The sequence below is a fragment of the Boleophthalmus pectinirostris genome, unplaced genomic scaffold (assembly GCF_026225935.1).
Source record: "Boleophthalmus pectinirostris isolate CB_2022bp ecotype Guang Dong unplaced genomic scaffold, ASM2622593v1 HiC_scaffold_9, whole genome shotgun sequence".
Lineage (NCBI taxonomy): Eukaryota > Metazoa > Chordata > Actinopteri > Gobiiformes > Gobiidae > Boleophthalmus > Boleophthalmus pectinirostris.
In genome coordinates this window covers 30,004,699-30,022,783 of record NW_026571541.1, presented here as the reverse complement: position 1 = coordinate 30,022,783, position 18,085 = coordinate 30,004,699, and the positions used below count along the sequence as shown (strand labels likewise).

Here is an 18,085-nt window from a genome sequence, read left to right as displayed (position 1 = left end):
TTTCTCCGTAACTGCTGCTATCAGGATCCTCATTTTGGTCTTAAAATGTTCATATTAACCCTCTCTACATGATCCTGGTGTTTTTATTTCACTATTTTGTCCGTAAATCAATTCCTATTCCTATTCCTCGGCTTCAAATTCGCTTCATAACTGCAAGCCTCGGTGACCTTCATTTGACTGGAGCTAATTTTAGATCGTGAGTCTGAGACAAGACCGAGACCAAGTGTCTTCAAGGCCGAGACAAGATCGAGTCCAAGTGCCTTCAAGATCGAGACAAGACCGAATCCAAGTGCCTTCAAGACCAAGACAAGACCAAGTCCAAGCGCCTTCAAGACCGAGACAAGACCGAGTCCAAGCGCCTTCAAGACCGAGACAAGACTGAATCCAAGCGCCTTCAAGACCGAGACAAGACGGAATCCAAGCGCCTTCAAGACCGAGACAAGACGGAATCCAAGCGCCTTCAAGACCGAGACAAGACGAATCCAAGCGCCTTCAAGACCGAGACAAGACGGAATCCAAGCGCCTTCAAGACCGAGACAAGACGGAATCCAAGCGCCTTCAAGACCGAGACAAGACGGAATCCAAGCGCCTTCAACGCTGAGACAAGACCGAGTCCGAGCACCTTCAAGATCGAGATAAGACCGAGTCCAAGCGCCTTCAAGGCCGAGACAAGACCGAGTCCAAGCGCCTTCAAGGCCGAGACTAGACCGAGTCCAAGCGCCTTCAAGGCCGAGACTAGACCGAGTCCAAGCGCCTTCAAGGCCGAGACTAGACCGAGTCCAAGCACCTTCAAAGCCGAGACAAGACCGAGTCCAAGCTCCTTCAAAACCGAAACAAGACCGAGTCCAAGCACCTTCAAGACCGAGACAAGACCGAGTCCAAGCACCTTCAAAACCGAAACAAGACCAAAGACCGACAAGACCAAGACCAAGTCCAAGCACCTTCAAGACCGAGACAGGACCGAGTCCACCATTTCAACTTGAGTTTAATCAGAGCTACTTTAAGAGTTTATTATCACATTTCACAGACACTGGAGATACTAACACTGGAGACTGGACTGCTGATCTTTTGCTTAGGGAGTGACTGCCTCAAAATAAGATCACTTACTTTTAGATATTTTTGCTTTCTTAAACTGCATTACAACTTGAAAACAACTTTAAATAGAATATTGCATGTTTGTCCATATAGATGCACAAGTACTAGTTTTATTCATACAGTGGGCGTGAGTTGTTTTGATGCTGCTGCTTGTTAATGATAGTTTCTTTAAACGATGGCTTTACTTTGGATGCCGAAGCACATAACTGCACTTCCCTATTCCTTAATGATGAGTATAGAGCGCGGTGCCGTTTGCTTCTAAGTGTATAATTATAATCAGCGGGAGACTCCCTGCTCGTCTCAGCCCGCGTCAGGTGCGTGTGGTCCGGCTTCACTTGGACCAATTCCAGCCACAGCACAGGAGTTGGAGCGGAGCCAGGCAAATCATGGAGGTACGACACGGGGAGACAAGCAGAGGACGTTGGACTTTGCAGCTTACGGCACCAATATTATGTGGGCGGTGGTGCTAACTGTAGGCTCGGCTCTGTCTGAAGCTTTAATCTGAACATAATTTGACCAAAAAGAATGGATTTAGCTAGAACTACAATGCTCGAAAACGAAGTCTCTCTCAAATAACATAAACAGTCACAAGCCAGCAAGCTAGATTATGTTATTTTAACTTCTTAGGTTCTTTTTAAAGACAATGCAGTAAAGTGTATTTACCTTGTTGACATATTTCGGCTGCTAGCTGCAAGCCATCTTCAGAACTGTCACCGGTGTTGGTGGTGACGTGTCGTATATCAGCTGTTGTTACTTCCTGTAGGCTAGATTATGAGTGCAAAATTAAAAAGTGCATGTGGTGTTTGTGGTCTGTTGCACCCACTTGACTGTATAAAAAAGTGGACTAAGCAAGTGTGACGTCGCCCATAACGTTTAGTTCTACTCAAATGAAGCTTCTGAGCGAGCGAATTTGGAGCCAAAACTCCATATTTGGAAAGTATCATAGCAACCACAAGAGCCAATCATGACTGAGATCGTTAAATGGAAGGAAAAAAAGTGGGAAGGGACTTACTTAGCAACGCAACACACTAGCTGTCAATCAAACCTCTGGGAATTAAAGCGTCTGATTGGTCCGTTATTTATGTTCAAATCTTGATTTAGGGACAAAATAATGAAATGAAAAATTCAGGATCATGTAGAGCGGGTTAATACGAACATTTTAAGACCAAAATGACGAGGCTCGCTGCAGCAGTTACAGAGAGAGGAGCAACAATATTCCAATGTAAGTCAATTGGAGCCAGAGTCAGAAGGAGCTGGAAAAACCTCCTGGCGAACTTCCTATATGGAACGTGACGGCTTGTACATTAGCTATGTCCATTCATATATACGGTCTATGGTTGCACCTGATTTTCCATTAGAAACCGCAATTCCAATGTAAATGAGAGTTTAGCCTCTGAGCAAAGGGATTGAGCTGTTTCTGCTCTGTACACACACGCTTAGGCCTACACACACACACACACACACACACACACACACACACACACACACACACACACACACACACACACACACACACACACACACACACACACATAGGCTAAAACAATATGAGGACTTTGACTTATGTGTCACTGTTTTTCTTCAATCATTTAATACAACTGATACTAGCTTCAATTTCAGTTTAAAAAAAAAATCAGCTTTGCACCGTGCTCACAGTAGATATATGCTCATAGGCCTCTATATATAGGCTTATGTGCCACTCTTGAGCAAAGAAAAAAAAAACTGTAGTTGAATAAATTATAATAAATACTTGTGTTTACTTATAAAGGTTTTCTGGTTTGTCGACTGTTGGATAAGACAGCTTTAGTATGAAACAAGCGCAATCAGAGAGAGCAACCTGGTCCCCCATGAGGCATCGCTGGGGTCAGTTCATCACCACAGAAGCAGTTTATGAGGAGCCCAGCCCATATTACATGATCGTTATATCCACAATACAATGTGTGTATCTGTACAGTGCCCATGAACATTTGTGTGATATTGGTCACACATAAGAATGCCTGTGTTTACTCTTTCTGACATTTTGAGACCACTCCCTTTGCTGTAGCTTGATCCTTTGTGGAGTTATGACCAAAAACGCATATTTGACCTTCGTTACCTTGACCTTCAGGTGACCTCGACCGGTTTCAACCTGTAACATCCAGTGTACCCAGTTATTTTCCTTCATAATGGCATGACCGTTCAATTAACCTGTGTGACCTCAAATGACCTTGGATCATCACCAAACCTTTTTTGTGGCATCAGGCACGAGGGCTTGACCCACTAGAGATGCGCGGATTGCGGTTACAACCGCGGTATCCGCGGGTCGAGGCGGATGACGTGATGAAAAATTATATTTTAATTAAATTCGGGCGGGTGGCGGTTTAACTACTAAAAAAATAAATAAATAAATAAAGTTATTGTTAGTATTGTTACCTACATCTGAAAAGACGAGTCTCATTGTCTATGCTTGTAGTATGAAGTGTACGTCATATCCTTAATTAGCCCATTTGACCTCGTTTTTATGTTCTGAAGGTTAAGGTTGTGTCGGGTTATTGATGCCTAAGGTTTACGAGGCACATATTATATGCAGTTTATTTTATTATTTCTAATTTATTTCAGCTGTTTGCCAACACATAAGTGGCTATAGGGCCAAATTTATTTAGTTATGCATATTTTTTCTTGTCTATTTCAATTGGAATATAAAGAAGGCATTGCCTGATTTCAATAAAGGTTCATCTGGATGAGATGATCTGTCTATTTTGTTTTGATATCAGATATATTTTAAAACACGCAGACATTATCGCGTAGACTGACACTCGGGGTATTTAAAACTTAAAGAAAGACCGATGGAGTGAGGCTATGACTTTGAAATAACATCGGGCAATGGCAGAATGTTCAGAATGTAACAACATCCAACACGAAGGCAAGAAGGTTCAAAAATAGCCTAGTCCGAAAACGTTGTCAATTAATTAGCTGTGCAAGAAAACCAGGTAAGTTTGGGGTTGTTACGGACAATTAAGAATGCGAACATACACGCTGAGCGAATTTTGGAATGAATGAGCTATAGAGTTTGCATTTTTATCGAGGCTCCTTAGTTTGTTTGCTGTATGATTGTTCTAAAATCTAAAATCAATCGGCGGATGGCGGGCGGGTGCGATTTTGAAAACCTTCGGTGCAAAATGGACAGCGGGCGGATGATGAGTTTTGTGTCGCGGTTGCGGATGAAAAAACAGCCCATCCGCGCATCTCTATGACCCACGTAACAAATTTGGTGACAATCGGTCCATAAATGGCGGAATTATCGCGGGTGGACAGACACACACACACACATAGGGTGAATACAAAACCTGGTCAACCCTTCAGGGACCAAGTAATGAGGAGAGAGAGTTGAGATATTTGGCAAATGGTTTTGGTGGAATCAAACTCACAACACAAGAGGGTATCAACCACATACATGTACAACACCCTAAACCACTACATCACAACGCCCTATACCTGTGGTCCATAAGCCCTGCGCCAGGGACTGATACCGGTCTGTGTGTCGTTTGGTACAGGGCCACATACTCTGAACAATGTTTTATTTTGAAAAATGACCAAATTCTCTCTTATATCCATCTATGACTCACTCTTGACTCACTCTCACTCTCGGTCACGTGATACATTAACGCTAATATGAAACCCACAAGCTGCAAAACAGTTAAAAAACAGACGTCTTTGGAAACGTTCATTATTATTAGTGCTGTCATGCGATTAAAAACATTTTGAGATTAATTAATTATGATCTGTAATTAATTAATCTAATTAATCTCATTTTAATCTCATCTAAAAATTGCTGAGGTATTTTCATTTAAATTCATTATTACATTATTGTGGCAGATCAAAACACTGATATAGATTTAAAAAAGTGACTTTATAAAGTCATTTATTGTTTAACAAATCTCTCCAAATTGGCTGTTGAGCCCAAGTCTCCATGAATAAGAAACTGTTTGTTGTAAAGTAGCAAAGACGAGGAAATCTGAACATAATAACTTTTGTCTACTTAAAGACTTTAACATGACGTTTGCATCGCTCTTACTGCGTGCGTTTTGTGTGGGTTTCCGGCAATGAGAGGAATTACCAAAATAAAATTTTTTTATAAATGTGGTTTTTGTGTGTGTGTGTGTGTGTTATTGTCCCAACAACACATAAAAACAGGTTTTATAATAAAGAAACTCACATACAGAAACACTAAAGTTAGAGATTAAAAATGAGATTAACGCGATTAAAAAACATAACGCGCTAAATATGACTGTAATTAATTAATCGCAATTAACGCGATAATTTGACACCCCTAATTATTATATTTACAGAATACCACAGTTTTCGTGTTGGTCGTATAATTTTATTTTGTCGCATTTATCCGCCACACCCTAAAGGCCGGTCCATGAAAATATTGCCCTATACCACTACACCACAACGCCCTATACCAGTACAGCACCGGTGAGCACAGAGCTGAAGTTAAATTGAAATAGTTCGGCATTGCCCAACTTGTTTGTAGCGCTCACAAACCTTTCCCCACGCCGATAAGTCACATCTGATTTTCGCATTCACAACAGAATTTACCATCACTGCAGTGCCAACAACTCCCAGCACATCCTTCAGCACGACAGTCTGACAAAACCCACACTAACAAATCCCATGGGAAGTTTGCAATTGAAAAAAGGTCTATAATTCTATGCACAAAGCCTGCAGTGGTATTTTTGTCTGATAAATAACAGCATCTACAGCATACTTGCAGCAGAAAGGATTATATAAGGACCAAGAGTTAGGTACACAGACTTTAACCTCTGTCTGTTTAACGCATTTTTATTTCCAGACTTGCATCAATGTAATCATAAGTATAGAACATCTGAAAAGGTCAGACAGTCTGTACCTTGAACCTCCTTGTCGTTGCGGAACCAGCGGATGTTGGCGGCGGGTTTGCTCCCCCATGTGGTGCAGGTGAGTGTGACCAGCTCCCCCTCCAGAGCGGGTCTGGTGAAGCCCGTGATCTCCGGTCGCCGTGGCACCCCTGAAGAGGACGGATATGAGGTTATGTGGCCATCCTATAATGTCAATGCCAGATCTAAGATAAGAGACTGGCAGTGGTGGATGAAGTACTGAATTTTAAGTAAATAAAAGTGCAGATACATGGGCAAGAAGTTACTCAAGTAAAAATATCACATGAAAAAAATCTACTTAAGTAAAAGTGTTAAAGTACCTGTTTAAAAATGTACTTAAAGAATAAAAAGTAAAGCATTTTGTAGAGATTTTTTAGAAGGAGGAAGGTTTGTGGGACTGAAACTTCGTACCAACAAAAGAAAAATCAAGAGTGAGACAGTGTGCAGGAGTTTTTCTTTAAAAACAGCTAAGTGCCTCTCCTCCAACGCACCTGTCGCCCAGTCAGGTGTGCAGAGTCTACACAGAAAGTAGAGATTTTTAGAACAAATAAAAGATTAAATGTAGTGATTTTGATAAAGATTTTAACCAGTTTTAAGTGATTCAATTAATTTCTTAATCTTTCAAGCTGTTTTTGTGTATTTGGTTTGTTCAAATTTGGGAAACTCAAATTAAATCTCAGCCATTTCAAAGTACTTTTTAGTTTTCGGTCCAGATCTAAAATGTTGTGGAGTAGGAAGCACAGATGCACATTCTCAAATATAATGAAGTAAAAGTAAAACATATCCACTGAAAATTTTACTTAAATTAAGTACAGATATCTAAAATTTGTAGTATTGTACTTTGACTTTTATACTCTGTTACTATCCACCACTGGAGACCGGTGGAAATAGCAGGTGCCACGGTGCGGCAGTAGGGGCTCTAATGAAAACTGTTGTTGTGCACTTAAGCAAGACACGTCACCCTAACTGCATGAAAGAGCTATACAATTATTTTTTATTTTTTGGCTTAATATATATATATAATTGAACATTGGGATTGATGTCAGATGATCCTTTCTACTACATGTGTAATTGTTCATGTTGTCGTTGGACTGGAAGGCTGTTAAACTTGATGCAAATGGAAACAAAATTGGTAAAAATGTCTGAAATGATCTGGAATCTGAAATGATAAGAATAAGTATGTACATTTCTAGGATTAACACTTAAAGGGCTCATGTTACGCTATTTTCTGATCTATGTTATAAAGTTGTTTCCTCATCAGAAACCAGAGGTGGGACCAAGATACTGTTTTGCAAGACTCAAGTAAGTCTCAAGTCTTTGACCTCAAGTCCGAGTCAAGTCCCACGTCAAAGACAGGCAAGTCCAAGTCGAATCTTGAGTCACCAGCCCATAAGTCCAGGTCAAGTCCAAGTCGTCTTCTTTGAGCTTCAAGTCATTTCAAGTCCTTAAATCAAAGTACCAAATATAGCTTAGATTTATGCAGTTTATATGAATTTTAAACTAAACTGTACTTAAAAAGGTATGTTATATTTATATATGAGTGTTTATATACAAGTTGTATAAATGCTAATTGTTCCTTTTTAAATGTATTGACAAGATCTTATTGTGAATCATTACAGTCAGAATATAAAGTCTTCTCAAGTCACAGGGCTCAAGTCCAAGTCAAGTCCCAAGCCACTGACCCTAAGTCCAAGTCGATTCCCAAGTCTTGATCTATTTTATCAAGTCAAGTCTCAAGTCCTAAAAATAGTGACTCAAGTCTGACTCGAGCCCAAGTCGCGACTTCCAAGTCCCCACCTCTGTCAGAAACAGACCTGGAGTTGTGTTTTCATTGTGTTTCATTTACAAATGTTTAACACACAAATCCTGCATATTTAGGCTGAGCTTTTCACTCACAATGAAAACACTTCCACCTTGTGATGTCATGTCGTAATACAAGAAGTGCTCCACAGTTTTTTCAAACTCCGTACACCTTCACTAGAATCATTTGGTTCATTTCAGCCCTGGAATTTCCAATCTCTACTGAACAAAAGGCAAAAGGAGCTGTTAACTTGACATCACAAGGAAGAGAGCGTTTTGAGATGTAGACAGACTAATAATGCAGGATTAGTCAAATGTGTGAATAAAACAAAACACAACTCCAGATCTGTTTTTTTTTTTTTTTTGAAGAGGTAACAACATTATAACGTGGCTTAAAGCTCACAAGGGTCCATTTTGCATCATATAGAACTTTTAATCACACAAAACTGAACCATTTCTAAAGAAGATCAAGCCAAACTACGCTGGGATATTCACACAAAACACACACCGAGTTAAGTTTTTGATGAGGAAACAACATTATAACATCTGTGTGTGTGTGTGTGTGTCCTGACCTAGCACGGTGAGGTAGGCCTTGGTGGTCTTCACGGGCATGGTGAACAGGGAGCAGGTGTAGAGGCCCTCGTCTGCCAGGCTCACGTCACTGATCCTGATGGTCAGCTCCTGAGACGACGCCCGCACCAGCTCGATCCGGTTATCCCGAAGAGCTGCAAACACACAGAAACACGAGAGACATGAAGCACAACCTGATGATGATGGTGATAGTTCTGTTTTCATTTAATTTATTTACTTAGAGCAGATTAAGGAACACGAGAAGCATACATGTATCTAGTACACTTAATGTATTTAATGTATCAGGGATGTAGTGGGGATTTTTTAAATGGGGGTACGCGATTCGTGACTAAACCAGGACTAAACCAGGTCTAAACCAGAACTAAACCAGGACTAAACCAGGTCTAAACCAGGACTAAACCATGTCTAAACCAGAACTAAACCAGGACTAAACTAGGCCTAAACCAGAACTAAACCAGGTCTAAACCAGGACTAAACCAAATCTAAACCAGAACTAAACCAGGACTAAACAAGGACTAAACCAGGTCTAAACCAGGAATAAACCACCTCTAAACAAGGACTAAACCAGGACTAAACCAAGTCTAAACCAGGACTAAACCAGGAATAAAACCAAGTCTAAAGCAGGTCTAAACCGGAACTAAACCAGGACTAAACCAGGTCTAAACCAGGTCTAAACCAGGTCTAAACAAGGACTAAACCAGACTAAACCAGGTCTAACCCAGAACTAAACCAGGACTAAACCAAGTCTAAACGAGGACTAAATCAGGACTAAACCAGGACTAAACCACCTCTAAACAAGGACTAAACCAGGACTAAACCTGGTTTAAGCCAGGACTAAGCCAGGTCTAAACCAGGTCTAAACCAGGACTGAACAAACCAAGACTAATCTAGGACTAATCTTGGACTTGACAGAGAGAAGGAGAACCCTGAGCCCGTGGAGCAGGGTGTCTGCAAAGCGTGATCGGGTGGCGGCTGTGTTTAGCCCCGTGGGGCGCGGACCTCTGCACCGGTCCTTTCTCCTGTGTATTCACCCAACTGTCTACCCGGGCACACCTCCGGGCCCATCCCAACACTCAGTCCTGGTTCAGTCCTGGTCCCTCATGTCTCAGGTCACTACTGTATTTTCAGTTTGAGAGAAGAACTCAGCCTAAATATGCAGGTTTGTGTGTTAAATGTGTGAATGAAACAAAAAACAACTCCAGGTCTGTTTGTGATGATGAAACAACATTATAACATGGATCAGTAAATAGTCTAGTATGGGCCTTTTAATTTCTGTCTCGTCCAAAATCAGGTCTTAACGAAACTTTACCCAACACAAACTTAGAAACACTGAAAGAGTCACTGCTAAAACTGGGGTGTACTGGAAAATGCTCACACTATATGAACAGAGGAACGGCCATGTTTATCAAAAAGAAAATCAGAACAAACATTATGAAATTTTGTTTATCTGTTAAAGCGGTGGAGCTCTGGAACAACTGTGCACCAGCCTCTTCTACTTTATAAAGAAGTTTAAATGTTTAACTCTGGGCAGAAACATGAATTACGAGACTTAGTTTGTGCTGTAGGACTTTGTTGTACTGTTACTGATTTGTTTGTTTCCTCTCGCTGTATTTATGAAGATGAACTGGTGTCAAGATGACGCTCTGATAAAGGAATAAAGAATAAGGATAATAACTCAAGCTTCAGCCTCCACCTTTTCGGTCTGTGTATGTTAAATATGACTGTCTGTGGAATAATGTCAGAATATACCGATTGAAATAAATCAAACATGTTATTTCTGTTTAGATATCTTTCTAAAGGTGCATTGTGTCACTTTTCTGGTAGAGGGTCCTTCACCTGCTTGTTTCTGTGTCACTGCTCTGCCTGGAATGTTCCACAGTATGACATTAAACCACTCTATCTTACATTTATTCAATTACAGTGGGTTTTATTGCACAAAAATACCTTGAAAAACAGGCATTCTGACTGTGAGCAGGGTTGCCTCTCCACAGATTTGACCTGTAACTTCGTCTGATTTGGTCTCCATGAAGATAGAAAGGTTTAATACAAAACTGTGAAACATTCGACAGTCCCTCCACCAGAAAAGTTACACAATGCATCTCGTAATAACATGCAGCGCAGGGCGTCTGACATCAGCCACTAGACAGAGTGTTTCAAGAACTTGTGATTATACTGATGGAATCGGACTCATTTACACGTAATTACAACTAATTGGAAAGAACCTAACAGCCAGATTTCCCTCTGGGCTTTATTAAAGTTGAATTGAAATAAGCACTTCACCAAAGCTCGCCTTCCGTAGAGACTTTTTTTTCACTTAGAAGTCAAATTTAATGCACGCCATGCTAAGTTCCTATCATAATTTTCTGTCAGTCCATCACAGCCATACCTTTCTCACCTTATGGTCAAATTTTTATACAGCTCTTTTACACCAGTCAAAGCTAGCCTTATTCATCAGCTGGTTTTACTTCATGGAAACCGTCTGACCTCGTAGCATGAGGATTTGTTCACTCGATGGTTGGTGGGTACTTTTTTTATTTAACAAATCGCCGCTATTTAGTCGTGACGTATGTAATGCACCAAATCCTGTAGGAAGAAGGGCAATAACGTCTTTCCCCTTGATAAAATTCACCAAACATTCTCTTTGTTCTGCTGGTGTCCAGAGTCAGGACTAAACACGGGGATTCAGCGTTTCAAGTTCACGCAGCTAAAACCTGGAACAGTCTTCTTGAAGATATGAAACAGACCTCTACTTTGATGCTTTAAATCCAGGCTCAAAACAATTCTGTTTAGCTGCACATGACTGAAAGGTTTTCATACCGTACTCTTCTCTTTAATTTATGTAATTAATGTCTCTCTCTCTTTTCTAATTTTAAACTTTAATTTTATGATGATTATTTATGTTTTGATTTGTTTTATTGTGATTTAAATGTTTTTCTTATGCTGTAAAACACTTTGATTTACTTTGTGTACGAATTGTGCTATACAAATAAACTTGCCTTGCCTTTGTTCCAGCTTTAAATCCTCCATAATGGGAATCATTGCCAACACAGAATGTATGTCTTCGTCTACATCCATCTCGACTGTTTTGTTTACTGTTGTGTTGTACCACAAAACGGACCCAGACAGGTGCTTCAGTTTGACATCGTGGCTTCACAGCTCTTCGCTGATTGGCCAGGTGCATGGTCTACAACTTCTGGGGTTCTTGCAAACCGTCTAGTGCAGACATGTCAAGCTCAGGGCTGGCAGCCAAATTTGGCCCACGACATAATTTATATTTGGCCCGTGAGATCATATCAAACATGTATTAGAGTGGCCCGCTGGCTACAGATAAACTATAGAGACATTATTTATTAAAAATGTTGTTATTATTTTATATTATCCTTGTTCTGGATTCAGTGTTTAAACAAAACTATTATTAAACATTTATCTTAATAAGAAAAGTGTAACATTACATATCTTGAAAGAAGAGAAAACATGCAGATTGTTGTTGAAATTTTCCAATAAATATTTAGTTTGGCTCACAACTTAGTCACAGTTTTTAATTTTGTCCCTCTGTGAATTTGAGTTTGACACCCTTAGTATAATGTATTCCAATTCCTGACCTAGTCGCTGGAGAGAAATTAAATTGAGCGGAGGCTAAGTCAAAGCACTTTACATCAAAAAAGCAATGACATCCATAGAAACAAGCAGGTGCTGGACCCTAAATAGTGCACCTTTTACTGCGCAGCTTTTACTGTAACGCTTATGCTCGACAACTGCATTGCCTTCACTTCACTTTCCTCCACAGATGGATGTAATGTATTCTAAACAAATATCTCAAACTTGTTTAACCAAACCTAAAAACTGTGAAGCAGACATTTGACTGCACAGCCCATTTCCAGTCAGAACGATACGGCCGCACGCTGCCTATATTCAGCTGCTCATTGCATTTTGGTGCGTGTTTGTGTTTGTTTGTGTGTGTGTTTGTGTGTATGTGAGGAGAGCGGGCACCAGAGCATGGCAGCACAAGCGCTTATAGTCCATGATTACAATATTTATGTAGGGAATCAGTTACGTGCAGGTATTGATTCACGCTCACTTTAACACTGTTAGCAAATGGGGCTTCCTCTGACACTGGCTCCATTTCACATCGCGAGAGGTTTCTCCACAAACCAGCAACAATCAGGCGACAATATGAAAGGGACAGAAGACCAAAATATATGTCAACAAATCACTGTGTGTTTCCCACTGCATTACACCAAGAGACAAAGAAATGTACAGACCTATATTCTGTCTCTAATCCATCAATTTATAATGCAACCAACACGACTAAAGCATCCATGTGCAAGTTTAAAGGTCCTATAACACACAAAAATGACTCTTGTGAGCTTTAAGTCATGTTATAATGTTGTTACCGACTCAAAACTTATCCAGAGTTGTTTTTTTTTTTTGTTTCATTCACACGTCTGTCTACATCTCCAAAATTCTAAATACGCTGTTCAACCTTGTGATGTCATGAAGATAGTTTTCATGTTGTCAGCTACATTTTACCTTTCGTTTAATAGAGACTGGAAATTCCAAGGCTGAAATTATCCAAATGATTCTAGTGAGGGTGTATGAAGTTTAAAAACACAGTGGAGCACTTCCTGCATGACATCACAAGGTGGAAAAGAGTGTTTCCTGTTCTACCTTCTAAAGACCTTAGCCAAAAATATGCAGGGTTTGTGTGTTAAACATGTGAATGAAACAAAACACAACTCCAGGTTTGTTGGTGATGAGGAAACAACATTATAACATAGATCAGAAAATAGAGTAATACGGAACCTTTAAGACAAACAATTTTTTCAACAGTAAATCATTTCCAACTTCATGCAGGCCTAATTGAGGCGACTTTTAACATCCCTGAACATCAGTAGGACGCAGGATTAAACCAGGACTATAAACCAAGACTAATCTTGGACTTGAGAGAGTGCGAGAGAGAACCCTGAGTGCACAGAGCAGGGTGTCGGCAAAGTGCGATCGGGCGACCGCTGCACTCAGCTCCGTGGGCCGTGGAACTCCGCGACGGTCCTTTCGCCCGCGGTCACCCAACAATCTATGCAGATGCACCTTCGGGCCTGTTCCCACACTCAGTCCTGGTTCAGTTCTGGTTAGTCCTGATAGTCAGTCCTCAGTTCCTGGTTTAGTTTGCAGGCCTCACCTATTGAAAACCACTGATCTAGAATGTTCCTCAGTATAGATTAAACCTATCTATCACAGCGGAGACAAGCAGGTCACAGCACTACATTACATTACAGTTCAGATCTGTGGAGAGTCGCCCCTATTCACAAAAGGAATTATTATATTTTTGAGCAACAAAAACACCCATAATGAATAACTGCGAGATGGACATTTCCAAGAAAAAGCAATAACATCTCCATGGAGACAAGCAGCACCAGAAAAGTTGAGCAATGCACCTTTAAATATAGAAAATCAGTTTATCATAGTACTTTTTATACTCTTTTCTTGCTGCCCTTACAGTCTTTTCTGATAGTATACTAGTACACTGATTATTATTTTTATTTTCTGTATTTTCAATTCCCCAGCCCGGTGAAACCACAAAGCTCGGCGCACGACTTTGATTGATAATATTACAAATATTCCTGAGGTAGCCATGTTTTCTATAAAGCGATTTGAACTCTGGAGCAGATGGAGAACGCGCTGGTGATTAAGAGTGAATAAACAAGGCCAAAGCACGTACGTATGGAGCGCACTGATACAAGATAAAGAATGTAGCGCCTCGGAAAGCACACATTACATGCATCGTCCACATTAGATCCTATAACGATAAAGAGCCAATGTGGATTTAATTAGATGCACTTCGAGGTAGGTCACACCGCTTCACAAACACGCCATATAATTCAATGATCGTTATCGCACGTAATCTGCGAGTAACACCGGATCTATGGAAGGAGGAAGAGGAGCGGAGACGTGAGCAAAACATAAACCCATGATTTATTGATGGACCGTTGGGTTCATTATGGAGCCATTTACGTCAAGCAGCACAGAGCACATGCTTCTGAGTGGGGATGTGGTTTGGGCTGGAAGAATGATTACCACAGAGATGAATGGTCTCAATGGTCATACTCAGTTTTGTTACTTAAAGGTGCATTGAGTAACTTTTCTGGTGGAGGGTTTGTCAAAAGCTTTTCTTATATACTTATTTTACTTTTGACGTTCTGAGTTTCCACCTCCCTTTGCTCTCCCGCACTAAGTCACTTCCCCTTCAGAGTTATGTCACACACTGAACATAATCAGCGTGCATCCCTCTAATGAAACTACTGCACATCGCAGCTTTGTGACATTGTTAAGTACAGTTTTGTATCATGTTTTTGTATATTTTTTAAGAATTGTCTGGAATAGACAGTTCTGTTCTGTTCCTCATCTGTTCCGGATGCCTTCTGGGCTCCTCCCTTAGGAGGTGTTCCGGGCATGTCCCACTGAAAGGAGGCCCCAGGGAAGACGTAGGACATGCTGGAGGGACTCTGTCTTTCGGCTGGCCTGGAAACGCCTTGGGATCCCCTCGGAGGAGCTGGAGGAAGTGTCTAGGATGAAGGAAGTCTGGCAGTCCCTGCTTAGACTGCTGCCTCCCCGACCAGGCCCCGGATAAGTGGAAGAAAATGGATTAATAATGAAGAATTGTCTTGTGAGAGCATTGGTGACGTAAGTAATCCATTTTTTTTTATTTATATAGCACTTTTTACAGACATTTGTCACAGACACTTTACGGAGCATTATTCAGTCACTCCATACCTGGTGATGGTACTACTACTACTACTACTACTACTACTACTGTAGCCAGTGCTGCCCCAGGACAGACTGACTGAAGCGCGGCTGCCATGCCAGCACAATGGGTTCCTCTGAGCACCACCATCACTCACACACACATCACTTTCTTACTAGGCAATGTGGGTGCTTTGTACCTTGCCTAAGGACACAAAGACAGTTTTTGCAATTGCTGTCCCACTGTGGCACCTGATTTTCCCAGAAGTCTCCCATCCAAGTACTGACCAGGCCCGGCTGTAGCTTCTGAGATCTGACGGGATCAGGCTTTCACAAACCAGTATGACTGCATACCGCGGCTGAGCAGTGGACAGAGTCTCACAGCTAACTGTAAGGAGGAATCTTACATCTAAGCAGTGTTCAAGGGTCCAGGAGAGATCGCTAAATTACTGCAAAACATGACATCTAAACAAATTCAGTCATGTTTCAAAGAGTGAACATTATATATAACATATGTTACATTTACATTTGATTGATTAATTGATTTCGGTCACAGGTATATTCTGACATTATTCCACAGACAGTCATGTAACATACACAGACCGAAAAGGTGTAGGCTGAAGCTTGAGTTATTATCTTTACCCTTTATTGCTTTGTCAGAGCGTCATCTTGACACCAGTTCATATTAATAAATACAGCAAGAGGAAACAAACAAATCAGTAACAGTACAACAAAGTACTACAGCACAAATTAAGTCTCATAATTCATGTATCTGCCCAGAGTTAAACATTTAAACTTCTTTATAAAATGGAAGAGAACGGTGCACAATTTTAGGTCTTTTGTTACCTAGCAACCATGTAATACACTCAGCCAAAACTGCACCGAGATTATGATTTGACAAATAATAATATAAGAAAACATCTTTACCTTGTTTAAATAATAGTTTAAGAATCCGAAATAATGTGTTTCTTGCGTGTAAACTGTGAGAAACTTTTGGACAGAATTCTCCTAGTGTGGGACTCTCTTCTTGTAATTCTCAACATATTTTTTTACTTTTCTCCACAGATTGCTTCTTGATCAGTGTAAAACTTTAATTTTTATTTGAAACAGGTATTATCCCATCAAACTAAATCAAAATTTGAGAATCACAGAAACCTGTCATACGTACTTTAAAGCATCGTCTTTCCATGGTGTGAAAATCAGGTACTCCCGCTTTAACCATGTACTATTATAATCCAATATTATTCCCCGAAAAAGTATTCCTCCTCAGCGTGCTTGTCATGAATTTCAAAGTGATTCGGATATGTTCTTATCTTCATGCTTTTTGGACTTCATTATTATTTCATTCACTTTCACACATTGGAAATCTACAAACATTCATGCTGGTAAAAAGTCTGCATATATAAAGCAGCACGTTTTTGCCCAAGGTACTGGAAAAAGCAATAACACCAAAGATTTTCTGTAGTGGGGCTTTAAAGGAGCTGTGAGTGTCCCCAGATACGAGGTAAACATGTTCAAATCAAATCTAGCTTTTGCAGATAACAATTGTAATGCTGATTTAATCTTAATTACAAAAACATTGAACATGCTGATTTATTTACGTTGTAATTGTGTGTGTTGATTCAAGACGATTATCCAATCAGAAAACAGAATGAGCCTCACATGAATCGTTCATTTGGGCTGCCAGTTTCAATTTGGTTTAAACCTAAAATGCCTCTCTCTGATTTGAATGGTCACCACCTAAACCCAACACCTGCAGCCAAACATGAATCAGTGTTAGTCTGGCTTCTGTAGCTCAGGAATTCTGGAGGTTCTGTCCACAAACTGAGAATGAGAAAAACTTGTATGCGTCCTCTATCTGCAGCTTAAAGGGATAGTTCAGAATTTTGGACATAAGACCTCATTTCCTAGTGAGCCAGAGTGTTGGAGACGTGTGGAGACACTTTTTAAAATATTCCATCCAGTCCTTGTATTTGCAGAGGTCGCTGGTGCTAGGCTAGTGCATGTCAATGGCCATAGTTAGCCTGCCACTAAAAACAGTCTTACCCACTCCACAACCGACCCGAAGAAAATCTGTTATTACACCAGACTGCCGATGTAAATGTTTGTGTTGATAGAATAATTTTAGAAGTAAAACCAACCTTGCATTTGAAGGATTTATGTCTGAGCAGCAGCAGTGAGTTGTACTTCCTGATAGAAAGTTTGGCAGCGGTGGACTGATATATGAGAAAATAGTCCCTCAACATGCGACGATTCATGCTATACAAGGTTAGTTTTATTTCAAACATGTTTGTTGCAAGCAGGACTAAACCAGAACTGAACCAGGACTGAAAAAGGACTAAACCAGGACTAAAACAGATCTAAACCATGTGTAAAACAGGACTAAACCAGAACTGAACCAGGACTGAGTGTCGGGACTCGGTCTCTATCCCTCTCTCAAGCCCAAGATTAGTCCTGGTTTATTCATTTTATGCTGAACTGCAGCCAAATATGCACTTTTTTTTATCCTATGCACACACATATTTCTGAAAGTTTTGTTTTCAGCCGCTGCTGCTGTCAAACTACGGGTCTACATGCGGCATGAAGAGAACAAGTGAGAAAAAGAGAAAACACGGCTCCCAATAAGAAGCATGCTCCCGTTGTTCACTTCAAAGAGCCGGCTCTAAGAGTTGTTTCGATCGCGGTCGACCCATAACTCCTAGCTAGTAAAGAAACTCCCGCTATTAGCCTGTAGTCGTAAAAGTGCGAGCTCAAAAATACCTTAATAAACATGGATTTTGACCAATAACCTAGTGTATCTCCATTGTGATTATCAAGTTTATTTGCTTACTGTAGAATAACGAAGACAGAAAACACAACAATATCTCCATGGAGACAAGCAGATGGCGGACCCTCTGCCAGAAGAGTTTCACAGTGCACTTTAATTCTGTTAGCATCTCCACAACATCGTACCGTGAAAT

At 40.5% G+C, this 18,085-nt stretch overlaps 1 protein-coding gene across 1 annotated transcript in view; it reads right to left on the bottom strand.

Moving 5' to 3' along the window:
* The window catches only part of cadm2b (cell adhesion molecule 2b), a 122,053-nt gene that overhangs the window by 48,353 nt on the left and 55,615 nt on the right, over nucleotides 1-18,085 (bottom strand). The window contains exons 4-5 of the mRNA XM_055166706.1: nucleotides 8,366-8,518; nucleotides 5,987-6,124 (exon numbers count right to left, since the gene is read on the bottom strand). Coding sequence (XP_055022681.1) covers nucleotides 5,987-6,124; nucleotides 8,366-8,518 — 291 coding nt within the window. The remainder of the gene's footprint in view (nucleotides 1-5,986; nucleotides 6,125-8,365; nucleotides 8,519-18,085) is intronic.